This window comes from Chelonia mydas, chromosome 20 (genome assembly GCF_015237465.2).
Source record: "Chelonia mydas isolate rCheMyd1 chromosome 20, rCheMyd1.pri.v2, whole genome shotgun sequence".
Taxonomy (NCBI): Eukaryota; Metazoa; Chordata; order Testudines; family Cheloniidae; genus Chelonia; species Chelonia mydas.
In genome coordinates, this window is record NC_051260.2 from 7,592,587 (window position 1) to 7,619,299 (window position 26,713).

Here is a 26,713-nt window from a genome sequence, read left to right on the forward strand (position 1 = left end):
AGCCCTCTCTCTCTCTCGTAAACCCATGAGTGCGCATAAGAGATCCCTCTGCACTTATCCCTCTGTAAGTGTGTGTGACAGAGGAGGTGGGGGGGAGGGAGAGATCCCTCTGCTCTGATACCCCCTTGTGTGAGATCTCCCTGCACTTGTATCTGTGTGTGTGTGTGTGATATCCCCCTGTGCTAACACCCTGTCCTGTGTGTTATCCTCGCCTCTCTGTGCGTTTGATCCCCTTGTGCTTATACTCCCATGTGTGTCTGTGTGTGGCTCCCATGTGTTAATACCCGTGAGGGTGTGAGTGATAGGCAGAGAGACGTCTCTGGGCTTAGGCCCGGTGTGTAAGTGTGATCCTCCTGCACTAATAGCGGTGCATGTGTGCGAGAGCTGCCTGTGATTATATTTCGTGGGTTTTTGATCCCGTGCACTAGTATCCCTGTGCGTGTGTGTCCGTGTCAGCCGCCTGCACTAATACCCCCACGCATGTGTGATCCTCCTGCACTTGCTCCCCCATTTGTGTATGTGTGTGTGATCCCCCGCACCTTTACACTCCGTGTGTGTGTGATCTTCCGTGTGTGATCCCCATGCCCTTATACCCACTCTCTGTGTTCGTGTGTTCCCCTGCCTTTATATCCTGTGTGAGTATGTGATCTCTCTGCACTCATATCCCTGTGTATAAGTGTGATCCTCCTGCACCAGTACCCCCCCGCCACATGTGTGATTCCCCTGTGCTTATATCCCCAGGTGTATCTGTGTGGAGGTTTGTGTGTGGTCCCCATGTGCTAATACCCCAGTGTGTTTGTGCAGGTGTGATCCCCTCCACTAATACCCTCTGTGTGTGTGATTCCCCCTGCTTATATCCCCTCTGTGTCTCTGTGTGATACTCATACGTGAATACCATGTGTGTGTGTGTTGGATTCCCAACACTAATGCCTCTGTGTGTGTGTGTGTGTGTGTGTGTGTGTGTAATTTGCCCTATACTAATACCTGTGTGTATGTGATTCCCCCTACACCTAAACCCCTATCTGCGTCTGTGATCCCCCAAGTGCTATTACTACTGATTGTGTGTCTTATTCCCCCACGCTTTTAACCCACACATGTAAGATGGCCCTGCACTTATTCTGTGTGTGTATGTGTGTAGGAGATCCCCCTGTGCTAATGCTCCGTTGTATGTGTGAGAAAGAGAGCGGGAGAGAGACCACCAAGGTTTCCCTCCTGTGTGTGTGTGTGTGAGTTCCCCCTCTACTTATACACTCACTCCCACAAAGAGAGGAGTGTGTGTGCATACGGGTGATGGTTATATTTCCCTCTGTGCATGTGATCTCCCTGCACTTATATCTCCCAGGGGTGTGTGTGTGTGTGTGTGTGTGTGTGTGTGTGTTCCACCTCTGCTTACATCCCTGGGGGTGTGTATGAGACAGCTATGCCCCTGTACTTATTCCCCACCATTTGTATGTGTGTGATCCCATTGGGTTTGACTTGTGTGTGTGTGTGTGTGTTTGTGTGTGTGTGTGTGTGTGTGTGTTCCACCTCTGCTTACATCCCTGGGAGTGTGTATGAGACAGCTATGCCCCTGTACTTATTCCCCACCATTTGTATGTGCGTGATCCCATTGGGTTTTACTTCCGTGTGTGTGTGTGTGTGTGTTTGTGATCTCCCTGTGTTTATACCTAGGGTCCTACCAAATTCAGGGTCTAATATGGTCAATTTCACGGTCACAGGATTTAAAAAATCGTAAATTTCATGATTTCAGCTATTTAAATCTGAAATGTCATGGTGCTGTAATTGTAGGGATCCTGACCAAAAAGGGAGTTGTGGGGGGAGGGAGGGAGGGTCTCAAGGTTATTGTAGGGGGGGGGTTGCGGTGCTGCTACCCTGACTTCTGCACTGCTGCTGGTGGGGAGCTGCCTTCAGGCAACCCCCCTAAAATAATCTTGTGACACCTCCCGCCCACAGCACCCTTTTGGGTCAGGGCCCCCGTTTGAGAAATGCTGGTCTCCCCCATGAAATCTGCAGATTTCATGGGGGAAGACCAGATTTCACGGTCCATGACATGTTTTTCATGGCTGTGAATTTGGTAGGGCCCTACTTATAGCCCAGGTGTGTGTTTGTGTATGTGTGAGGCTCTCCCTGTGCTCACACGCCCTGAGAGTGTGTGTGTGTGTGTGTGTGTGTGAGAGAGAGAGAGAGAGACCAAGGGCCTCGAAGCCAATGGGCAGAGGGCACAGGGGTAGACAGGGTACAGGGATCCCCCGGATCTGCCAAAGAATGTCCTGGGTGGGCTCTGTGTCACACTGGTCATCACAACCCTTGTCAGATGTGGTGATGGGCAGTATGTGAGGTGCTCTGTCCATCTACTGAGCAGTCGGGTCTCTCGCTCAGTCAAGCAAGGCAGGTCGCTGAGAGGAGAACCACAGCCCCACCAGGCAGCAGGGAGAGACACTTGTCTCACGCTGGCTGGTCATGTGCAGACTGACTATTGTCCGGTGCACAATGGTGTCCGTTGACAGTCTGAGCAAAATGCTAATCAATAGATTGCAGGGCCGCAGGACAGAACAAACCCAGCCGGGTTCTCCCGCTCAGGAGTCAGACAATGAACTTTTGAAACTAGATCTGGGGCACCGAGGAACCCCGGGGAGCCCTTCAGTCTTTGAGGAAAAGCTGGGCTTGATCTCACAAGAAACTGGTGGAAAACGCCAGGAGAGGACCCCTGAGCAGACTGGGGGCTGCCTTGTCAGTTCTCTTGTGGCGCTAGCAGGCCTGTTATTTTATCCCTTTGTTTCCAACAGTCTCACTTTCTGTCCCTCCAATCCCTGTTCTTGGGTGAGCCAGTCGTTGTTTGCCCTGAATCTGTCTCAGGGCCGCGTGCTCAGCCTGTGCTGAGCCTTGCCAGCCAGTGTGTGCTTGGCCCTTGGGAGCAGCGGATCTGCGTGCTCTGGGAGCATTCTGGGGATCGGGGCTGGGCTTGGCACAGGGATGCTGCACCTGCTGCTACCTAGACAGGGGGAGCAAGGCCTGGGGTGGCCTGGAAGGCCGTGTGTGCGGTGCCAGAGGCTGATGGAGTCAGAGAGCTGATCAGGCCCAGCCAGGCTCCCTCATGGTGAGGACAGGTGGGGGCGAGGTGCCTCAGAACCCTGGGTACCCCTGGGGAACGCGTCACTGAGTGTGTGTGACCCCTTTGCCCTTATAGCTGGGGTGCGTGTGTGTGATCCGCCTGTGCTTATGTCACAAGCGTGTGATCTCAGCGCATTCATACCCCCTTGTGTGTATGATCCCCCTGTGCTAATACCCACACTTGTGTGTAGACCCTCTGTGTGTGTGTGTGTGTGTGTGTGTGTGTGAGAGAGAGAGAGAGAGAAAGGAGACCCCCGCCGATACCCCCAGGTGCGTGTCTGTGTGTAATCTCTCTGATCTTATCCCCCCGTATGCATGTATTTGTATTTGATCTCCTTGCGCTAATACCCCATCATCCCGTATGTGTTATTCTCAGTGCACTGATACGTTGTGTGAGATCCTACTACATCAGTCCCTCTGGGGCACCTGGCGTTGGCCACTGTTGGCAGACAGGATACTGGACTGGATGGACCATTGGTCTGACCCAATGTGGCCGTTCTTATGTTCTTAATACCCATGTGTGTGTGGGGTCCCCATGCGCTACTACCCCTGTTTGTGTGGCTGTGTATTATTCCCCCTCACCACGTGTGATCCCTCTGCCTTTATACCCCGTGAGTGAGATCCCCTGCATTAACAGCCTGTCCATGTACCACACGTGTGTGCGTGCGCGTGTGGGAGAGCTCACTGCACTGATACCCCCAGGGTGTGTGTGCCCCTGTGTGTATACCTCATGTGTGTGTGCATCTGTGAGAGAGCCCACTGCACTGATACCTCCCACATGCATGTGCCCCGTGTGTATACTTCCCATGCATGTGTGTGCATGTGAAAGAGCCTCCTGCACTGATACCCCCTGCGTGTGTGTGCCCCTTGTGCATGTACCTCATGTGTGTGTGGGTGCGTGTGTGAGAGCTGCCTGCACTGATACCTCCCACGTGTGTGTGGCCCCTGTGCGTGTACCTTACGTGTGTGTGGGTGCGTGTGAGAGAGCCCATCGCACTGATACCCCCTGCGTGTGTGTGCCCCTTGTGCATGTAGCTCGTGTGTGTGTGCGTGAGGGAGCCCACTGCACTGATCCCCCCCCATGTGTGTGTGCCCCCGTGCGTGTAGCTCGTGTGTGTGTGCGTGTGTGAGGGAGCCCACTGCACTGATACCCCCCCATGTGTGTGACCCCCAGTCCTTTCCCAGGTTGCCTTGTGTGCCCTCTGCCCTGTGTGTCCATCTCCCTGCTGTCCTGCTGGTTCCTGCAGTTCCATCCCTGTACATCCAGTGCCAGTCCAGGATCCCCGTGCCCCTGGCTCGCCGGGCACATCCAGCACTGTCCGTCTCCTCCTGGGCACAGGCCCCATTTACTGCCTGTGCCACGACCCACCTGCACGTCCCTGGTGAGAGTCCCCTTCCTCTCCCCCCCGCCCCCCTACTTCCTCCCCCATCCCCCACCGCAGTGCACAGCGGGTCCCTGGGGCACCCCGAAACGGACACAGACCACCAGGAAACCAGCCAGGCCTTTATTGGGGTGCTGGGGTTGTACAGAGTGGGCAGGGCAGGTGCTGCAGGGCGCAGGTGCTACCACAGCCATCAGGCATGTCGGCTCCTCCCCCCGCCACGGGGGCGCTCACTTCTGCAAAGAGGAAGAGATGGCGTTGGGTGCGGGGAGCGAGGATGGACCCTGGTCAGGCCCCCCCCCGGCCTCGCCCAAGCTCTCCCGCACACACGCACATGAAGCTTCTTCCCAGAGGCAGGGGTTGGATTGGCACTCGGCCCCTTCCCCCACTGTGTGTATCCCCCCTCTGCTATCTGCCCCCACTGGAGTGTGCGCACACGTGTGATGTGGGCCCCCGCATGTACAGGGCACCCTGTCCCCCAGGTATAATTCATAGATTCTAAGGCCAGAAGGCACGCTGTGATCCTGTAGCCTGACCCCAGTATCGCACAGGTCCTGGGACTTCCCCGCATTAATTTCTGTTTGAAAAACTTCTCATCTTGATTTTAAAATGGCCAGTGCTGGGGAATCCTGGGAAATTGATCCAGTGGTTCCTTCCCCGCCCTGTTACAAACGTACGCCTTATTTCTAGTCTGACTTTGTCCCCCCCCCAGGAGTGGGGCGCAGCCTGGCTCTAGCTGCCAGGCTTTCCTGTCAAGTTCATGGCAGCATGGAGCTGTGAAACTGACAAGACAGCCAACAGCCTAGGGCAGTGTCTGCACCCACATAAGCCCTACGCCTCTCGTGGAGGTGGAGTTGTTATGTCAGTGTAGTAGGGTACTTACAGCGGTGGGACAAGGCTGTAGCTGGACACTGAGTTAGGCTGACGTACGCTGCCTTACATGACCTGTGTAGTGTAGACCAGGCCTTATAGACAGTGACCAAGTCACCCCTTAACCTTCTCTTTGTGAAGCTAAATGAAGCTCCTTGAGTCTATCACTAAAAGGCAGGTTTCTGATCCATTCAGCATTCTGCTGGCTCTTCTCTGCCCCCTCTCCAGTTTATCAACATCCTTCCGTTGTGGGCACCAGAGCTGGACACAGGATTCCAGCAGCGGTCGCACCAGTGCCAAAGACAGAGATAAAACAACCTCTCTGCTCCTACTCGAGATTCCCCTGTGGATGCATCCCATTAGCTCTTTAGGCCACAGCATCCCACAGGGGGCTCATGTTCAGCTGATGATCCAACCCCCCCCCACCGCCCCAAATCTTTTTCAGAGTCACTGCTTCCCAGGATAGAGCCCACTCTTGTAAATAAGGCCTCGGTGCTTTGTTCCTACATACAGTGATGTGTGTACTCCCCCCATCCCTTCCCAGTCCCCTGTCCTCCTGGGTCTGTGCGCTGCTGCCCCCTGCTGGATGCACGCCCACCTACACTCATGTCTGTGCCACCTTCTGCTGCCCTGCAGAGCACGAGGGTGCCCAGGGTCCAGTGCATGCGGGTCAGGCCGTTTGGGGGCAGCCCCAGTCCATCGTCCCCTGCTGGCACCGGGACTGGAGCGGGTGTGCCCTGGATGCTCCATTGCTGTCGCTGGGGACATCACAGCTGCTGGGCCTTCCCCCCACTTGCTGACTCGCTAGGCGAGAGCTCCCCTCGGTTTCTGCAGATGGAGCCCCAGGCCAGCTCCCACTCCCCCTCAACCCCTGCCACAGGGACTGGAGCTGCTCCTGCTGGAGGAGGAGAGCTGAAGCCTCCCTGCTTTGGTCCATCTCGCTGGGCTGCTCCCCTTAGAGCCCTTCCTTCCTGCACCCCAAGCTGTTCCCCAGACCCCAGGAGGTGTTCTTGGGCCTCCTGAGTATGTGAGCATCACCCCCCCGGCAGGGCCAGAGAGCTTGGCTAGCACCCCTACTTCCACTGTGTGCATTGCCCACCAGTGACCCCAGTTCCTGGTGGCCTCATGGCCTAAGCCTGGACACGGCGCCAGCTCGTGCATCCCGGAGAAGCCTCATGTGGATACATGGCACAGACAGGCACAGTCAGCAACCCCCTGCCCCCCCAAGGCACAGCCAGTGAGGCCCCCCAAACACACTCAGACGAAACTCCAGCCGGGCACATCAGAGAGAGAGAGAGAGTTAGTTGTGTTAATTCACATCCAGACGAGGACAAGTGACGCTTGGCATGGGGGAAGACACAGATATTAGTCACAAGCCAGACACAGGGGCGGTAGAGAAGCCATAGCAAGACAGAGACCGGGAGCGATGGCAGAGCACCCCAGGGGGGATCCCAGCCACAGATACCGCTCTGCTGTGTGCGTAGGGGAATTGCTAGCTGGCCAAGGGGGTGTATCCCTGATTGGGGTTCCCTGCCCCACCGATGCCATGTTTGGATTGCCAGACTCACCCTGGGCTGCTACAGCCTGGGCCCCTCACTCAGCTCTGACCAGGCAAGTGAGACTGGCCCAGAGGGTTTAGGAATGGAAAGTGTGTGGTACCGAGGGGCAGGACTCCTGGGTTCTATCCCCAGCTCTGGGAAGGGAGTGGGGTCCAGTGGAAGCAACGGGGAGCTAGGGCTCCTGGGTTCTATCCCCGGTTCTGCAAGGGAATGTCTGTCCCCCCAGGGATCTTGATGGCCTGCGGCTGCTGAGGCATTTCATTGCAGCCAGACACCACCAGAGGGCGCGAGGGCTGGACTGAAATGCCCCGTCCCCCAGGCCAGGCTGTCACCCCGGGGAAGGGCCCTGTGCGCCCTATGCTGGCTCTAGGTGTTATGGCTGGGGCAGCACCAACCTTCCTTGTCCCCCCGGCCCTAGACCAGCCCTGGGCTGCCGGCTCCCTCTGACTGAGCCAGCTGGGACGCCACACAGACGCTTTCGGTGGTCTGCTAGCGGCTGCCTAGGTCACCTGGGTTGGGTTCTGAGTGAAGGCGGGGGGACACGGGGCAGCCCACATGGGGCGGCACCGACATGGCTGAAGGGGGAGCGAGTGGGCATGGGGTGGTGGTGGCCACCAGCCACTTTCCCCTGGCGCTGGGGCCCTGAGCCCGACACCCAGTGGAGCCAATGGGCACCGCGCACTGGCTTCCCTCTGGGCGGGCTTTGGATCAGGCCTCATCGCCAGGTCCTGTCAGTCGCTGCGTTGCTGAATCGGGGCGGAGGAGAGCCCCCTACCAGGGCGAGGAGCCCTGGTGCTGGGGGCTGCGCAGGCGGGAGGGGGCCAGGACAGGTGACAGGCGCTCAGGGTGGGGGATTTGGGCTCTGCTCACCCCGCTAGCTCCCTCAGCCCGGGAGGGCTCCCGGCACTGGCGGGCAGCGGAGCCTGGTTCTCTTGCTTGTCTGGGCCACACCTGGCCCATCCTGACTCCACGTGGCCTGGCCCAGGGGCTAGCCCCCCGGGGCGCGGGGGGGGGATGGGAGGGCCTTAGCCGTGAGTGGTGAAGGCACAGTTCAGTTCTGTGGGGCCTCCCACGAGGGGCTGCTCCCACCTTGCCCTGCACTCCGTCACTGCCCTCTTCCGTCACACGGTGTTCTGACGCAAACACTGCCCCCTCCTGGATGCCCTCAGGACTACACGTGCGATAGGTCACCCCCTGGGGGCGTTCCCAGCACTGCCACATCCAATGGCTTTGCTCCCTTTGCCTAGGCAATGCCCTGGTTCCTCCCTCCATGCTGCCCTGCCCATGGCTTAGCTGGCTGGGCGCACAGCTCCAGTGCCTGCCCATGGTGCCCCCCATCGCCGCGCGGCCGCCCTGCTCTTACCTGGGGGGGCCCGGAGGCCGGCTTGCTGGGGGCATTGCGGTCAGTGTTCTGGAAGCCTGGGAGGTAGTTGAAGCTGACGCGCTGGTCGTCCATCCGCCGGCTCTGTGTGTGTGCCAGCATATCCAGGAAACTGTCCATCTCCGGCGGGGGGCTCGGGCTGTCCTCTGTGGAGGGGCAGACACAGGTGTGAGGGGAAGGCCAGGCAGCTCCCAGAGGGGGCCATGATGCTGGGCCTATTTCCCTCCCCTTCAGGATATGGCCATAGGGCCCTCCAACACTGCATCCCACCTCCCACCACAACAGCTCCGACCATGCCTCTTCAGTCCCCCGGTCCCACCCCTACCCTTACAGAGGGAGCTGTAAATCTCACAGAATGCACCTGACCACTGGTGTGATGGTGCCCACGGGCCTGGCAGTTCCTGCAGCGGGTGGCATGCCCAGCCCCAGCTTGGCAGAACCACACAGGGCTGTCATTGGGGCTAAAGTTTCCAAGCCCCATTTTCAACCCAGCCCCAGTGCTGGACTCCTCAGTTTCCTGGAGCAGAGAGTTCCACAGGCCGCCCCCCCCTTCAGGGACCCATGTTGTCCTAGAGATGAGCAGTCCTTGCTGAGCCCATTCCCACCCCCATGTCCTGGGGCAGGACTGTGGCCAGCCAAGTCTGCTGCTGGGCGAGTGGGCAGGCATAGGGACCGATGCTGTGACCTCTGGTTCTAAACCCAAGAGCCGTCAGACCCCCCTGCCTCCCTCCCCCACACCAGGACTCACGCTTCTCCGGGTCAGCACCGCTCTTGCCGTGTACGATCTGGATGTTGCAGCGCTGCTTGTCCATGCGCCCGCCCTGCACGTGGGTCAGCAGGTTGAAGAAGCCTTCCTGCTCTGGGGAGCCCGACTGTGATGGGAGAGGAGGGGCGGGTGAGATGGGGCATGGGGGAGAGATGCCCCCCAGTGACACACTGCTCCCAGCCTTCCTGCTGTGAGACCCTCCCCCCGGACACAGGCAGCCCCCCGAATGTCTCCTGTACAGCACCCCCTGGAGCCCCAGGCCCCAACATTCAGCCCCTCTGCAGAGCTCAGGCACCGTCACCACCACTAGGGGGCGTTCACAGGCCCACAAGGGACTCCAGCAGGGACCTACCCCACAGCCTGAGATGGAGGCTCAGCCCCATCCCAGCAGCAGCTCCCCCACCCCAGCAAGGATACAACCCCTGTAAGGCTTCAGACCCTCCCCAGGCCACCCCCCACCAGGGCCTCATCCTCCACCCTCCAACCTCACCCCCTTGCCTGGACCAAGGCCCCTCCAAACAACAGTCTGAACCTAAAGCCATCAGAGCAATCTGCGCCTGAGCAAACCCAGCTGAGAGACCCCCAGCCTGCCCAGTGTTGCGGGGCCACAGCCTTCCAGACCCCATCTCAGAGGCTGGACAGTGGCTGTAGGTAGGGCATACCCCATCCCACCCCAGAGCACCGCCTCAGCCCAGCACCCCCACGCCCCTGTCTCCCGGGGCAAAGCAAACAGGTTCTGTTCCCTTCCCCTGGGCACAGAGCGAAGGCCCCAGCCGGGCACAGCTCCTCCTACCCCCCCAACCCCCGCAACATTTTAGCTAATTTTAGTTAGTTTCCAGGCACTTGGTGGTGTTAATGGGCTGCTAATCCAGCCTCTGCCCAGCCAGCGCCCCTGCCCTATGGCACTGTTCACCTTCGGCTGGTGATAAGGGACAGGGCTTCACACCGAACCGTGGCTTGGGCCCAGCAGGTCACACGGAGCCAGGCGTCTATGGCCATGCCCATGGGCTATTCAAGGGGCTTTGCCCAGGTCCCTGCCTGCTGGGATCAGGGCCCTGCCCCATGCTGGGATTTCTAGGGGACTCTCACTGCAGTGGACCAACAGAGCATCGAGGCCAGAGCAGGAGAGCTCTGTAAAGGGGGTTCAGCCCTCAAATGAAGGTGAAGAGCTTGACTCCAAGTGGGTAGCGCTGGCTGAGGGGCCTCTGGGGTGCCAGCAATGGGCACCCAGGATTGGGCAAGGCAGGGAGCAGCTGCCAGGCCCGGCGAGGTGAGGGCAGCCTCCTCCTGCCTGCTTGAATCTTGGCCTCCCTGCCCCCCCAAGGCCAGCTAGTGCGGCTGTTGCTGCCAATGGCCTCCCCCTGGTCCTGCTGCCCACCTCACCCCCTGGCGCTGCAGCCTTTGGCCCACGTCCTCTCTCCACAGCCAGCCCTGCCACCCCTTGTGCTGCCAGTTGCAACATCACTCACTCCAACTGTGCCACCCACCCTCCCCAGCAATCCTGAGTGGCGCTGCGATCCCTTGTTCGCCCCCCCCCCTCCCCCCAGGCCTCCCCGCTGTGCTGCCCCAACACAAGCCTCTGTCGTGTGGGTCCGAGGATGGGGTTACGATCTCCACTAGCTGGTTGGTGCCCAATTCTCCTTGTCCTTCCCTCCCAGGCTCTTCCTCTTTGCTCCGATCACGTCTCGTCAGCCCTGCCTTTGCTCTGCCAGTGGCCGCCTCCATTGCATGCCCCTCTGCTGCTTGCTCCCATGCTGCCCCTTGGGCACAGAACCCTCCAGTCATCTACAAAGCCCCCCCCCCATCCCAATCCCTCCATGGGTCTGGGCCGCCTCCCAGCCGGCATCAGCCTGCCCAGCCCCATGGAGCCCCTCTGCTAAGGAGCAGGCCCATTCACTGCCTCTCTGCTGGAGAAGCTTCCCAGGGTAAGTTTGCACCCCAGCTGGGGGAGGATAAAATGCCAGAGAGGGTATAATCGCCTGCTGCTGCTGCCAGCCTAATGGAGTTGCTCCTTTTGCTCACGTGCTTGGAGGGTTTGTGCAGTGGCGTTCACAGGTGTGAGTTCAAAGCTTGCCGGGGAGGGGGAGCTGGTGCTATGATACTTTCAGTGTGCTGCTGAAACAATCGCAAGGCATGTGCTCCTAAAGCTAATGGGCGTGTGTGTGTGTCTCTGAACCTTTAGGGGACTTGTCCTCCAGCTTCTCTCTCATCATCTGTTGCAGGGGACCCGGGCATTGGTGGCACCCTGGCCCCTCCTGTTCTCTGCCGGGGGCACACAGCAGCTTAGTCTCCTGAGGGCTGAAATGCTTTAATTGAACTGGAGAGGTTGGGATCAGGGGGCTGGTGGCCTGTTGTATCCAGGAGGCCAGAGTAGCTGATCTGATCATCCCTTCTGGCCTCAAACTCTGTGAAAGTATCTGCTGCTTTGGCTTGTTATTGTTCTTGAGCATACACTCTAGGGGGCTATTGGTGTGTAGATGCTACAACGAAATGTTGCATTTGTGTTTGGTGCTCTGCATTTCCCAACACCATCCTTCTCTTTGGCAACGTAGCCACGGAGCTGGAGACCCCTCAGGGTTTGGTTTGGGTGTTGTTAAGTGGGTGTGCGTTGTAATGCTGGGATTTTAGTTGTCTGGCTGTCCTCGCCCACCGCTACAGACTGACGCAGCCCTGGCCAGCCACAGGCACGCAGAACCGGCAGGGAGTTGAAGCGAGACAAATTGAGACACGGAACAAGGCACCATTTGTTAATAGTTTGAGTGAGATTCTCCCAGCACCTGCTCTAGTTCACACAGGAATTAATGCAGGCGAGTCCTAGGGCCTGTGCTATACGGGGGATCAGACTAGATGGTCACAATGGTTCCTTCTGGCCTTGGAATCTAGGGCAATTGGGAGTCACAAGGTTTCTCAGAGGACTCACTGGTGGGTTCTGGTTTCTTTCACAGAATCACAGAATATCAGGGTTGGAAGGGACCTCAGGAGATCCCCCTGCTCAAAGCAGGACCAATCCCCATTTTTTGCCCCAGATCAACTTAACAGCCCCATCAAGGATTGAACTCACAACCCTGAGTTTAGCAGGGCAATGCTCAAACCACTGAGCTATCCCACCCCCCCAGGTTTTGAGCTTTTAGGCTAATTTGCAAGCACTGACAGCTCGAAACTGCCTGTACAATTTTTTGAATGAAAGCGGAGCCTTTGATGGACTCATGGGCCCCCTGGAGCTGGGGATTTCAGAGAAGCACCATGTTGGATCATATTAAAGAAGTTCTGTATTAAAATCACAAATGAGTTTGATTCCCCATAGTTTAAATTCCAGGGTATTATTAATTAAGAGGTCTCTTGGTTTTTGGTACTGTTTCTCTCCCTCTATGTGTGAAACTTGCAAGCTGCTAATTGTGTTAGTACATCCTAGACAGAGTCTGTTCTCAAAGCAATTCACAGAGAGAGAGACTCAAAGCAATACTCTAACAACAGAACCAGCACCCAGAGACTCCCCGCCCTTTTGTTGTATTAACAATTGTGATTAAAATAGAGATAGAGGATGTATGTGGATGGATGCTTGGTGTGGATAATAACTGAATGATCAGGGAGGTGCCAGCCTAAGAATCCAGTGTCCATCGGCTGAAGAAGGCGTCAAGTGGAAATAAGCAGAGGACCCCCGGAGGGCAGACTGGAATCCACCCAGCAGCCTCAAGAATGGGAGAACCAAAGAACAAGATAACATCTAGCAGCATGGAGCCGTCAGGAATGTGCCATCTGCTGACTGATTCAGCAACAGCATGGTGAAGCAATTCCCATAGACTAGCACAGGAAGAAATTCCTATAAAAATAGACTCTAAAAAGTGAGAACTTTGGGGTCTGATTCTGCAAACCAACTTCCAGGAGCATCAGATGAGCATCTGACAAGGCCCTGCTCCCTCCTCATGTCCAGGCCACCTGGCCAGTGGCTTGGCATGAGCAACTCTAAGGCTGGTAACTATGATAACAACCTTGCAGAACCTGTGTGTGTGTGTTTGTATGAATGAATGTGTGAATAAATATGAGATTGAATGGAATGTTATAGCTATAACTAACTGCTTACTATGATTCTTTCTGTATTCACAATAAATGTGGTATTTTGCCCTTTTCCCTTTAATAAGATCCTGCTGGTTTTTAATTTATTGGTATAACAACCAAATATCCCGAGACTCGTGACAAAGCCAGGTGAACTGGCGACAGCTGATGGAGGAAAGGACCAAGCAGCATTTGCGGAGGTTTTGCTTTCTTCGTCTCCCTATCTAGCCGGGCCAGAAGGGTCCGTATTCATCTTCCTTCCGCGTCCCACAGGCCAGAGAGCCTTGTCCAGTGATCGCTGCACCGTGCCCAGAGCTTCCTCTTGAGCTGGAGCCAATTTTTGCAAATGATACCCAGTCTCCTCCAAGGGAAGGAGAATCTGCCACATCCCTGGGCCAGTTGCTCCCCTGGTTGTTTCCTGGCACCATGGCCAGTTAGTCCTGAATTTGTCTTGCTTCAGCTTCCAGCCATTGAATCCTGTTCTGCCCTTTTCTGCTGGATTGAGGGGCCCTGGGCTGCCGGAAAGCGCCTCTCCCTGGAGGTGTGTATAGCCTGGGGTCTGGTCACCTCTGAGCCATCTCTTGGAGAAATGGAATGGACTGAGCTCCGTTAGTCCCCCGCGCCAGGGCAGGCTTCCCAGACCTTGAATCTCTAGTCTGAGCCCGTGCCAATTCGTCACCCTCCTTCAGGCCAGGTCTACCTTGCAGACCTATATCGGGATAGCCGCGTCACTCAGGGGTGTAAAAATCACTGAGCTAAGTCCTGTGTAGCCACTGCTATGTCGGTGGGAGGACTTCTCCTGGCCACTCGGGGAGGTGGATTAACTCTGCCGGCGGGAGAGCTCTCTCCATCCAGGTCAGCATCTTCGTTAAAGCAGTGCCTCAGCGCAGCTGCAGCAGCCTTGCCCTCAGTATCCAGTGATGGTACCAGTGCTATATACAGAGGTAACCCCCCTACCCCCACTGCTACTGAGATTCCCCAGATCCTCCACAGCAGGACGGCATTAGCCCTCTTAGCCCCAGCTCCTAGTCAGCTGGTTCTCACCATGACCCCTAAGTCCCTGTCTGCACATCCCTAGCCTTTAATTGTGATCTACATTCCCTGCTCCTAGATGCATGACCTTGCATTTGGCTGTATTAAACGCGTGTCGTTCACAAGCCAAGCTTACCAAGCGACCCAGCGCGCTCAGTATAACTGACTTGGCCTCAGCAGTATCCCCGCTCCCCAGCGTGTGGGTCAGCGACAAACGGTACTAGCCAGGATCTTACATTTTCTTCCAGCTCCCAGAGAGAGACATTGACTATCACGGGGCTGAGATCACAGCCCCACCACTAGAAACACCAGGCCCCATTTGCAATTACTTGTTGAGAATGATCAGGGATTTTTTAACCCATTTAATAAGGGCTGAACTGATTTTGTACATTACAAATGCAAATAATCCTGCTGTGCTGGCCTGCAGGGGAGAGATGGTCGTGTAGCCTAGCTGATGGATCTGATCTACAGTAATATGACTGAGCTCTTGTCAGCCATCGCTCTGAAAGCACTTTACAAAGGAGGGCAGCAGCATTATCCCTATTTTACAGATGGGGAAACCGAGGCACAGAGCAGTGGCATGTCTTGCCCAGGGTTACCCAGGAGGCTAGTGGTCAAGTCACTGAGTCCCAGTAAACTGCTCTATCCACTGGACCAAACTGCTCTATCCCAGATTCCCAGATGGACACTGGCCCACCACACGACGGCAGAGTTTGCCATCGGTGGGAAATCTCCAGCCCAGTGATCTGTTTGCATATTTCTCAAAACACAAAAAGCACAAGGGCCCAGCTCCTTAACGGGACTTAGGCACCTAACTCCTATTGATTTCAATTAGGCACCTAAATCCCTTTGATTTGAATGACGCATCTAAGTCCCTTTGAGGATCGGGGCCCAGGCGTCTCCGACTGCACCCAGGCAAAGTCAGCGCTCTGTTACAAGCCGTGCCCGCGGTGAAGCTGTCCTGGTGCCCGCCTCACCCTGTCCGTGCTGCTGCTTCTGCCACAACCTCCCCCCCCCCCGGCCTTGGTGCAAAGTGCCCTGGGAAGTCTCCAGCGCCCCACGGGGGTTGGCGCATGAGCCGGTGACACCCACCACCCTGCTCTAGAGCGAGTGTGTGGCACCTGCCCTGGGCTGCGCCGGGGAGTGGGGCTGTGCCGTGGCTGGAGGGTCGCCCGGCTGCACCAGGTGTCTGTGTCGTGGCATTAGATGGCACCAGGGTCTGACCCCCTGCACCACACCAGCGAGGATTTACCCTGCGAGATTTTCCTGGCCTTGCTCTCTGGGCCTCAGGAACAGAACGGGCCAAGCAACAGGCTGCAAGCGGGGAAGGGACAGGGGTCAGGAGAGGTCATCTCTGCCCCAACCCCCCCAGTCTATTGGGGTTGGGAGAGGGGTTCGCTGTGGACTAGCTCCTTCCTCCTCCAGGGAGTTTGGGGATGAAGGATGGTGCGACCGGATGGATGGGGGCAAACAATACACAGTCTCTGCCCTGGGTCTAGTCAGAAACAGGAGCTCCTGGAAATCTTAGAAGAGAGCCCCAGTCCCATGGGGGGAGCCCCAGCTCCACTAGGGGGAGCCTCAGTCCCATTGGGATCTCAAGGCTCTGGCCTTTCAGGGAAGCACCCCAAATCTGGGGAAATTCCCCATCCTCGATCTCTGAGCCTTCCAGGGACCCCAGGTGTGGGGAAGGAGGGGGCAGGGCAGAGATAGATGGTGTCTCTGCCCAGAGGTGAGGGGGAGGGAGGTGGGAGCAGGGATGTCCTGGGCAGGCAGGAGACAGTAAAGCCAGGTCAGGCTGGGGCTCCCCAGAAGGCCCAGCCCCCCCGGCCATGCTCAGGCTGGGCACCAGGTGTTCAAGGCCCAGCCAAGGCGTGAGGGGGCCCGGGGTCTGTGGGCCAGAGGGGAGGTGGCCTGTGGGGAGCAGTGAATGGCCAGAGCAGTCAGCAGGTGGCACAGGAAGCAAGGTCCCGTCCCCAGGCAGGACGCGGCGGGATGAACTGCGGGGACAGAGCCACCGGGAGGGATCAGCCCCGGGGCCTGGGAGGTGCCGCGCTGCACAGGCCAGGGAATTGAGGGATTATGGCTCCATGCCGGTGCAGCGGCTGGAGTGTGAAAGGCGTTAAAGAATGAGCACGGGAAGCCCTGCCCTGTGTTATGCAGTGATGTTTGCACCAGACACCTGAGCTTGGACTCCCTCTAAAGACAATGGGGCCAAAATCCACAGCTGATGTAAATTGGCATCGCTCCATCTGTGTCGATCTCCCCCAGAGAAATCAGCGGAATGAAACCGATTTATACCAACTGTGGATCTGGCTCCACTGACTCCAGTGCAGCGAGGCTGGTTTACACCAGTGGGGGCCCGGGCCGAGATATTTGTCTCACGCTGGGCAGGTCGGAGCAGGATGATTTCTCTGCAGTTTGAAGTGACGCAGACAAAGGGCTCCTGAATTCAGATCCTCTATGGAACATGCCAACACAGCTCCCCCCATCCATCCACCCATCCCCTGCCAGGAGGGGTACCAGTCCCTGCTGAGCCTGGGCGCTGGGTCACAGCTGATTCACCCTGACTTCCGGGCTTATCTGCATTACACTTGGTGGTGTTGCCAGGGGAATGCCAGTCCCGTGGGCTCAGGGCAGGAGCACAGGAGCCGGGGAGCCCAGGCCAGGGGGGCCAGATGGGGCCAGATCTCCCTGTAGTGGGAGAGATCCCCATCTGATCCAGGCCCTGGTGACCTTGGCAGCAGGCTGGGCAGTGCCAGCTTGCCTGGTGTTTGATAATGTCCTTGGGGTGACGTGCTCCCACGTCCCTGCCACAGGCGGGCAGCTTCACTCCCACCATGGAGGAGTGTCCCAGTGGGGCTAGAGCCAGGAGCCCACCTGGAGCGAGACTCAGCAGTGGGCTGCCAGGCGGCTGTGAGCTCCCCCTCTTTGATGACTAGGGATTTGCCTCCTGCCACAACCCCTGGCTGATCTGTGCCCCTGGGGGGCTGAGAGCTGGGTGGCACGCCCTGAGGAGCTGGCACAGAGCCACGCCAGCAGCTACACATGTCTCCCAGCCGCTCACTCCCCCACCCCACCATCAGCCGTGGTGCTCAGCTCCCCCGAGCTCTGATGCTGGAGAACTCACACGGTGACTGCGTGACACTGAGGGACCCATGGGCATTGCCCCGTAGGAAAGTGAACGACAGACACAGACTGGAGACAGAGAGCGCAGAGTGCCAGGGCAGATCAGTTGAGAGGTAGGAAGGAGAGAAATGGGGGAATTGGGCAGCCTGGGAGCAAAACCTTGCCTCATGCTTGCTCCCCCCGGTCCCACCATGCCCGATGCTGGCTACTAAACAATATGCCAATACACATGGCACTGCCCTGAGCACAGGCTGGGGACCAGAAGCACAGTGCCACCCTCCGCCCTGCATCATCCTTTCCCTCATGTTGGAACGGCTTGGCCCCAGACAGGAGTCGAGTGCCACATCTCCAGGAATCCGTGGAAGCCAGGTGAGTGCACTGACCATTAGACCCTTCTGCCCCTCTAGGGCCTGCCCTGAGTCCTTGGGCTGCCCTGTCAGCCCCATGGACCCCTGGCCTCAGGCCTTTTACCCCACAGGGGTCAGTGCCCTACACCATCCTGTCCCTTGTGCTCTCAGCCCTGCGAGGTGGTGGGGCCTGTATGCAAATTGCCCTGTGTGGAGGGCTCAGATCAACAGCCCCTGGGGGCCCCCCAGTTGTGCTCCATCCCCTGTGATACTTGTATTATAACCTACCAGGCACCAGCTACAGCCCCTACCGGGATCTGACAGGAGGGCAGGTCAGATATCCTGGATGGGCTGAGATGCCCAACAAGACCAATGTGCCGATCGTAACAGACCAGCTCATAATAACAGACAATCCAGGAAGTTTTTGGAGAGTGTTGAGGACAACTTCCTGGTGCAAGTGCTGGAGGAACCAACTAGGGGCCATGCTTCTCTTGACCTGCTGCTCACATACAGGGTAGAATTGGTAGGGAAAGCAGAAGTGGGTAGCAACCTGGGCATCAGTGACCATGAGATGGTCGAGTTCAGGATCCTGATAAAAGGAAGAAAGGAGACCAGCAGAATACAGACCCTGGACTTCAGAAAAGCAGACTTGACTCTCTCAGGGAACTGATGGGCAGGATCCCCTGGGAGGCTAATATGAGGGGGAAAGGAGTCCAGACTATTTTAAAGAAGCCTCACTGGGGGCGCAGGAACAAACCATCCCAATGTTCAGAAAGAATAGCAAATATGGCAGGCGACCAGCTTGTCTTAACAGAGAAATCTTCAGTGAGCTTAAACACAAAAAGGAAGTTTACAAGAAGTGGAAACTTGGACAGATGACCAGGGAGGAATATAAAAATATTGCTCGAGCATGCAGGGGTGTAATCAGGAAGGCCAAAGCACAATTGGAGTTGCAGCTAGCAAGGGATGTGAAGGGTAACAAGAAGGGTTTCTACAGCTATGTTAGCAACAAGAAGAAGGTCAGGGAAAGTGTGGGACCCTTACTGAATGGGGGAGGCAACCTAGTGACAGATGAGTGGGATAACCTGAGGAACTCAATGCTTTTTTTGCCTCGGTCTTCACAGATAAGGTCAGCTCCCAGACTGCTGCACTGGGCAGCACAGTATGGGGAGGAGGTGAGCAGCCCTCAGTGGCGAAAGAACAGGTTAAGGACTATTTAGAAAAGCTGGACGTGCACAAGTCCATGGGGCTGGATGCAATGCATCCGAGGGTGCTGAGGGAGTTGGCTGATGTGATTGCAGAGCCATTGGCCATTATCTTTGAAAACTCGTGGCGATCGGGGGAGGTCCCGGATGATTGGAAAAAGGCAAATATAGTGCCCATCTATAAAAAAGGGAAGAAGGAGAATCTGGGGAACTATAGACCAGTCAGCCTCACCTCAGTCCCTGGAAAAATCATGGAGCAGGTCCTCAAGGAATCCATTTTAAAGCACTTGGATAAGAGGAAGGTGATCAGGAACAGTCAACATGGATTAACCAAGGACAAGTCATGCCTGACCAACCTGATTGCCTTCTATGGTGAGATAACTGGCTCTGTGGATATGGGGAAAGTGGTGGATGTGATATACCTTGACTTCAGCAAAGTTTTTGATATGGTCTCCACAGTATTCTTGCCAGCAAGTTAAAAAAGTATGGATTGGATGAACGGACTATGAGGTGGATAGAAAGCTGGCTAGATCGTTGGGCTTAACGGGTAGTGATCAATGGCTCGATGTCTAGGGACATGTCAAGTGGAGTGCCCCAGGGGTCGGTCCTTGGGCCGGTTTTGTTCAACACCTTCATTAATGATCTGGATGATGGGATGGATTGCACCCTCAGCAAGTTTGTGGATGACACTAAGCTGCGGGAGAGGGTCCAGAGTTACCTAGACCAATTGTAGGATTGGGCCAAAATAAATCTGATGAGGTTCAACAAGGACAAGTGCAGAGTCCTGCACTTAGGACGGGAGAATCCCATGCACCACTACAGGCTGGGGACCGACTGGCTAATGGCAGTTCTGCAGAAAAGGACCTGGGGATTACAGTGGACGAGACGCTGGATATGAGTCAACAGTGTGCCATTGTTGCCAAGAAGGCCAATGGCATATTGGACAGTATTAGTAGGAGCATTGCCAGCAGATAGAGGGATCTGATTATTCCCCTCTGTTCGGCACTGGTGAGGCCACATCTGGAGTACTGTGTCCAGTTTTGGGCCCCCCACTACAGAAAGGATGTGGACAAATTGGAGAGAGTCAGAGGGCAACAAAAATGATTAGGGGACTGGGTCACGTGACTTATGAGGAGAGGCAGAGGGAACTGGGGTTATTTAATCTGCAGAAGAGAAGAGTGAGGAGGGATTTGATATCAGCCTTCAACTACCTGAAGGGGGGTTCCAAAGAGGATGGAGCTAGGCTGTTCAAAGTGGTGGCAGATGACAGAACAAGAAGCAATGGTCTCAAGTTGCAGTGAGGGAGGTCTAGGTTGGATATTAGGAACCACTATTTCACTAGGAGGGTGGTGAAGCACTGGAATGGGTTCTCTACGGAGGTGGTGGAATCTCCATCCTTAGAGGTTTTTAAGGCCCAGCTTGACAAAGCCCTGGCTGGGATGATTTAGTTGGTGTTGGTCCTGCTTTGAGCAGGGGGTTGGACTAGATACCTCCTGAGGTCTCTTCCAAACCTAATCTTCTGTGATTCTATAAACTGCCATGGAGCAACTGCACCTCAGTCCACTACGCTGGTCTCTGCGCCCCACGGCAGACCAGTGGCCCCTCTATCCCAGTATCCTGCCCCAGACCAGACCAATGGGCCCATCTCGCCTGGTATCTGTGACCCAAGAACCTCATAATGCCAACTGACAAGGGGGTTACAGAAGTCTCATGAGCCTGGCATGTATATTCTTCTTCCCCAATGAGCGGGGGGGTGGTTGGGGGCAGTCCCTGTAAGCAGGTAGCCCACTGGTCAGTAATGTCGGGAGATGTGGGTAGAGTTGCCAGGTAAGGAGTTAGGTGTAGACACTGAAAATATGAGTTAAAGCCGTAGCAAGCAGTCAGTCACCAGCAAAGGTGAAAGGAAGATTTTCTCCGGACAAGAAGGGAGAAATGTGGATTGTTGTTGAAATGTGAATTAAACAGGGGAAGCTAACTGGATGGCTGCCCATTTACATAGGAATTCACATGTTAATGAAGAGAGGGAAGTCACCAGCACAGAGGAAAACACAAGAGGGGTGGGGGGGGGCGGGGGAGTACCTTGTCTATATGCAAAGACAATGAACTCTGAGGTAGATGTAGGAGGCAGTAAGTGGACAGCGTGTTTACATTCAGAAAGATGGGATCTCAGCCAATCTGGATTGGAAACGGTGTGGAGGACTTTGGGCGCTGCACATAGGTTAGCCTGTGAGTTCAGTGCCTAGAAAGCGCGTTCTATTCTGTGTAACCGTTTGGTCCCAGTACCCTCACTCACTCTCTCTTGAATCTTTGATGATCAGTGTTGGGATGGTGCCAAATTATTATTATGAATTGTTGTGACTGCCCCAAGGGTCGGTCCTCGGGCCGGTTTTGTTCAATATCTTCATAAATGATCTGGAGGATGGCATGGATTGCACCCTCAGCAAGTTTGCAGATGACACTAAACTGGGAGGAGAGGTAGATACGCTGGAGGGTAGGGATAGGATACAGAGGGACCTAGACAAATTAGAGGATTGGGCCAAAAGAAATCTGATGAGATTCAACAAGGACAAGTGCAGAGTCCTGCACTTCGGAGGGAAGAATCCCATGCACCGCTACAGACTAGGGACCAAATGGCTCGGCAGCAGTTCTGCAGAAAAGGACCTAGGGGTTACAGTGGACGAGAAGCTGGATATGAGTCAACAGTGTGCCGTTGTTGGCAAGAAGGTCAATGGCATTTTGGGATGTATAAGTAGGGGCATTGCCAGCAGATCAAGGGACGTGATCGTTCCCCTCTATTCGACATTGGTGAGGCCTCATCTGGAGTACTGTGTCCAGTTTTGGGCCCCACACTACAAGAAGGATGTGGAAAAATTGGAAAGAGTCCAACGGAGGGCAACAAAAATGATTAGGGGACTGGAACACATGACTTATGAGGAGAGGCTGAGGGAACTGGGATAGTTTAGTCTGCAGAAGAGAAGAATGAGGGAGGATTTGATAGCTGCTTTCAACTACCTGAAAGGGGGTTCCAAAGAGGATGGCTCTAGACTGTTCTCAGTGGTAGCTGATGACAGAACAAGGAGTAATGGTCTCAAGTTGCAGTGTGGGAGGTTTAGGTTGGATATTAGGAAAAACTTTTTCACTAGGAGGGTGGTGAAACACTGGAATGCGTTATCTAGGGAAGTGGTGGAATCTCCTTCCTTAGATATTTTTATCAAGTTCAGGCTTGACAAAGCCCTGGCTGGGATGATTTAGTTGGGGATTGGTCCTGCTTTGAGCAGGGGGTTGGACCAGATGACCTCCTGAGGTCCCTTCCAACCCTGATATTCTATGAAGACCCTGCTATAAAGGACTTTTGAACCAGAGGGCCTTGGGGTAACCAAGACCCTGATTCAGGGGCCATTTGACAGACCAAGCAGGGCCGGTGCAAGGATGTTTCGTGTTCTAAGCGAAACTTCCACGTTGAGCCCGCCCCCGCTGCCCGGGAGCCCTGCGGCAGCTGTCTGCCCTGAGGCACCCCCCCTGCAGCAGCTCCTCGGCTCCGGGAGCTGCCGCTCCACTTCTCCTGCCTCCCAGGCTTGCGGCGCCAATCAGCTGTTTGGTGCTGCAAGCCTGGGAGGGAGAGAAGCAGAGCCGGGCCAGAGGAGGAGGTGGAGCAGAGGTGAGCTGGGGCGGGGAGCGGCTCCCCTGTGTGCCGCCCCCGCCCAACCCCCCAGTTACTTGCTGCAGGCGGCCCTCCCCGCGCCCCCCTGCCCCAGCTCACCTCTGCTTCACCGCCTCCCTGGAGCATGCTTTTGGCCACCCCCAACCACTTGGCGCCCTAGGTGGCTGCCTAGTTTGCCTAGTGGTTGCACCGGCCCTGAGACCAAGAACTTGAGAGGGGAAGAGTAGAGAGGAAAAGAAGTCTCCATCTAGGACTGGTAGCTATACCTGCTTTGTTTGCCAGTCAGGATACTGTGTAAGGCCAACATAATTACTGAGGGTTTATGCTTGGGGAATTGAGGCTTATCAGGGAGACATATTATATAACCGTTCACTGCTTCTATGATTCTTCCTCAAAAAAATTGCTGTGCATTGAGCAAATTTAATCTGAATGTTCATGGTACCGGTAACAATCTGCCCAGCTGTGGGCCATTAAAGATCCATTTCAACAATCAGCTGACTCTGGTTTTCAGGATCAGTACATCCCAGTGCTGGGTGTGATGCCAAGTGCGGCCCCTGAGCTGAACCTGACAGGCTGGCGTGTGCTGCTCCTTTGGTAGAAGCAGAGCTGGGAGTAGCCAGTGTCTGCGGCTGGTGCCACAGGGGGATGCTTCCAAGGGACTCGGACTGCTGTTAACCTGCCAGGCCAGGGCACAGCTTGCACAGCTCAAGTGGCTAATGGGCTGGTGGTGTCAGGGAGCTGCCACCCAGCTAAGCACAAGCAAGCCTCCCTCATGCTGGAGGCTGGGTGGGGGACTCATGTCCTGGGTACACCAAAAATCGTCACAGTGTCTCACCCTTCCCCGCTGCCCACAACTGCTTTGGTAGGAAACCTGAAACTGCCAGAATACTCTCAAACGGACAGATTGTCGAAAGAGCTCAGCACCCAGCTACTCCATTGGTCGTAAGGGCTGGGGGGGGGGCCTGATCTCGGCAGGGGTCTGGGCAGTGCCCGGCAGAAGGGGGGCCTGATCTCGGCCGGGGTCTGGGCAGCACCTGGCACAACGGGGGCCTGATCTCGGCTGGGGTCTGGGCAGCACCTGGCAGAAGGGGGGCCTGATCTCGGCCAGGGTCTGGGCAGTGCCCAGCAGAAGGGGGGCCTGATCTCGGCCGGGGTCTGGGCAGCGCCCGGCAGAAGGGGGGCCTGATCTCGGCTGGGGTCTGGGCAGTGCCTGGCAGAACGGGGGCCAGATCTCAGCTGGGGTCTGGGCAGCACCTGGCACAACGGGGGCCTGATCTCGGCCGGGGTCTGGGCAGCACCCAGCAGAAGGGGGGCCTGATCTCAGCTGGGGTCTGGGCAGCGCCTGGCAGAAGGGGGGCCTGATCTCGGCTGGGGTCTGGGCAGCACCTGGCAGAAGGGGGGCCTGATCTCGGCTGGGGTCTGGGCAGCACCTGGCAGAAGGAGGGCCTGATCTCGGCTGGGGTCTGGGCAGCACCTGGCAGAAAGAGGGCCTGATCTCGGCTGGGGTCTGGGCAGCACCTGGCACAATGTGGGCCTGATCTCGACTGGGGTCTGGGCAGCACCCCGCAGAAGGGGGGCCTGAACTCGGCTGGGGTCTGGGCAGCACCCCGCAGAAGGGGGGCCTGATCTCGGCTGGGGTCTGGGCAGCACCTGGCAGAAGGAGGGCCTGATCTCGGCTGGGGTCTGGGCAGCGCCTGGCAGAAGGAGGGCCTGATCTCGGCTGGGGTCTGGGCAGCACCTGGCAGAAGGAGGGCCTGATCTCGGCTGGGGTCTGGGCAGCACCTGGCACAATGGGGGCCTGATCTCGGCTGGGGTCTGGGCAGTGCCCGGCACAACGGGGGCTTGATCTCAGTCAGCATCCTCCAGTGGAAAATGGACAAGGTGCTTTGACCTTGGCCAGTGGGATCCTGGCTTTAGGGCCCTGGCAGGAGGGGCTGGATGCTGAGTGGTTGGTGAGGAGTCACATGGTTTAAGATAGTGATGGGTTCCGGGCACCCACTAAAAGGGAAAGGCCCCGTGTCCCATTACCCGCCCTCAAACCAGCCAAAATCAGGTGTGGGCGTAATGGGCTGCCGTAGTGCATCATGGAGCAGCTTGGACATGGTGAGGGTGGAGGTGGGCATGGGGCCGGAATAGCTGGGCCTGGAGTGCCTGGAGGTGGGCAAAGAGCCAGCACTGTAATGTCTCAGGCCTTTTTTCTGCAGCCATATTAGGAGAGCTGCAGCCAGGAGCCAAGAAGCAGAAAGTCCCATCCTCACATTCCAGCTAAATTATATCAAAACAGTGTAGTACTGGGCTGTTAAGAAGGTGATTCTGTCCTACTAGATTCATAGATATCAAGGTCAGAAGGGACCATTATGATCATCTAGTCCGATTCCTGCACAACGCAGGCCACAGAATCTCACCCACCCACTAGTGCCCACCATCACCAGGCAAAAGAAACTGATCTTGAGGGGGTTAAAGAAAACTTTGTTTGATAGCACCCTGTCTGGCAAGGAATCACTTATCAGCAGTGTGGGTGCGAAATCTCTACTTTATTGTTTTGCCTTGCTGGTCCCCACTTCTCTAGTCTGGTTTCTGTCCCATTCTTTGCTTGTATCTGTCAGTTACATAACTAATTTCACAAGGTGTACATCAAATAAGGTGGTGGGGTTCAAGTGGGTAAAGAATTGCTTCACACTATGTTCGGCTTGGTCAGAGAATTATTTTGTAATACTTCAGTAAAGTGATTGGCTCAGGTAGAGCTAAGCAGGACTCAAGTTTCACTATATAAACTGGGGTCCAAACGGAAGTTCTTGGGAACCAGCTCCAGCCCAAGACCAGGGCTGCCAGACCTCAACACTCTGCCAACCACACCAGGCAGAAGCTGGAGTCCCAGGACGATCTGATCCCGACTGGCCAGCAGGGAAAGTTCATCTGCCTTAGTGGGAGTGATGGGCATTGTATGCAAAGTGTGTGTATTCTGTTCTGGTGACTGTTAATACCTAGAGGGTAAGGAGGATATTACTGTGTAAGGCCCCACAAACCTGCAGAAGATTATGCCCTGAGCCCTAGGAACAGGGTAAGGGTAGGTGCCTTTCGCTGGAGCTCTAGGAATGGGGAAAGGATGGGGGTGCCTAAATGAACTGGGTTATACCTTGAGCCCACAGAAGGGTAAAGGTGGGGGGCCCTGGAGTGTGAGGGTAACAGCACAGATGGGCATAGCGCAGGCAGAGATGGGCATGGGGCCACCATAGCTGGGCATGGCGTGGCAATATGCCCCATACAGTACAAACATTTTCTCCTTGTGAATCTCTCAAATGCTCTCCAACAATCCTCCTCTCCAACCCCTTCCGCTCATCTCCAGCCAGGTCCTTCTCCTGGACCTCAACCGCCCCCATGGCTCCCCTCTGAGCCCGCCTGGTCAGACCCGAACTGTGGGAGCCCCCTCTGCTGACCAATCTAGTCCCTGGACCCCCAGGCCAAGGGGGTGCTTGAGCCCCCTGGAGCCCCCCAGAGGGACGGGGTGCTGGACTGCCCAGAACCCCACAGTGGGAGGGGGGTTTGGGTGCCCCCTAAAGCCCCCCAGGGAGGCTAGCGTCCATGCCATGACCCCCTGGGGAGTAGGGATGCTCCTTCACTCACCCCGCTGGATGAGTTGGAAGCCGGTGATGGCTCCTTTTTCTCCTCCTCCTCGGCTTTGGCTTCTAACGTGGTCATCCTGAGCCTAGCGCTGCTGCCAACCAGTGCCCCAGACTCTGCACTGACAGCTTCTTGCCCCACGGCCGCTTCTCTCCTGCAAGGTGAGTGTCCAGAAAGCCCTCCTTGGTGCCGTGCCCTGCCCCTGCCTGTGCCCACCACAACAGCCCCAGGTGCCCGTCGGCATTAGCGATTTATAGAGCACTCCTGCTCCCCTCCCCCGGACGGCCCGGTGCCACCCCCCAGCCTTCCCTCCCCCGCTGCCTTGATCTGCCCACCCAGATCCAAATCCATATTTTAATAAACAGGCATCCAATCTGCTCGTCCATCAGATCCCCATAATCTGCATAAAGATTATCCCGGATAATTGTCTCAAAAAAGCCACCCGCGTGCTTCGTTAGCATGCGTGAGTGCGCATGGGGGGCGGGGCGGGGGCAGTGTGTGTGCACGTGCGAGCCAGCTGCTGGGGCAGCTGGGCAGGGTCTGCGACCCCAGACCACAGGGGCACCAAACCCCCCGCCCCATCCAGAACTGGCACCAGC

The 26,713-nt window shown here is 56.4% G+C and overlaps 1 protein-coding gene across 1 annotated transcript; it reads right to left on the minus strand.

Annotated features, from left to right (window-relative positions):
• Positions 1-4,723: 4,723 nt before the first annotated feature.
• On the minus strand, positions 4,724-26,192 carry PCP2 (Purkinje cell protein 2). Its single transcript, XM_037884262.1, has 4 exons — positions 26,118-26,192; positions 9,052-9,175; positions 8,286-8,449; positions 4,724-4,729 (listed from the first exon to the last, which is right to left on the minus strand). The coding sequence occupies exons 1-4, from the start codon at positions 26,190-26,192 to the stop codon at positions 4,724-4,726; spliced, it is 369 nt and encodes a 122-aa protein (XP_037740190.1).
• Between the last annotated feature and the right edge of the window lie 521 nt (positions 26,193-26,713).

Coding starts and splice junctions, on each gene's coding strand:
- PCP2 (XM_037884262.1), bottom strand. CDS start 26,192: ATGACCACGTTAGAAGCCAAAGCCGAGGAGGAGGAGAAAAAGGAGCCA. Junction 9,176..26,117: donor CTTCCAACTCATCCAGCGGG/GTGAGTGAAGGA, acceptor CTCCCATCACAG/TCGGGCTCCCCAGAGCAGGA. Junction 8,450..9,051: donor CGGTGCTGACCCGGAGAAGC/GTGAGTCCTGGT, acceptor GCCCCTCCACAG/AGGACAGCCCGAGCCCCCCG.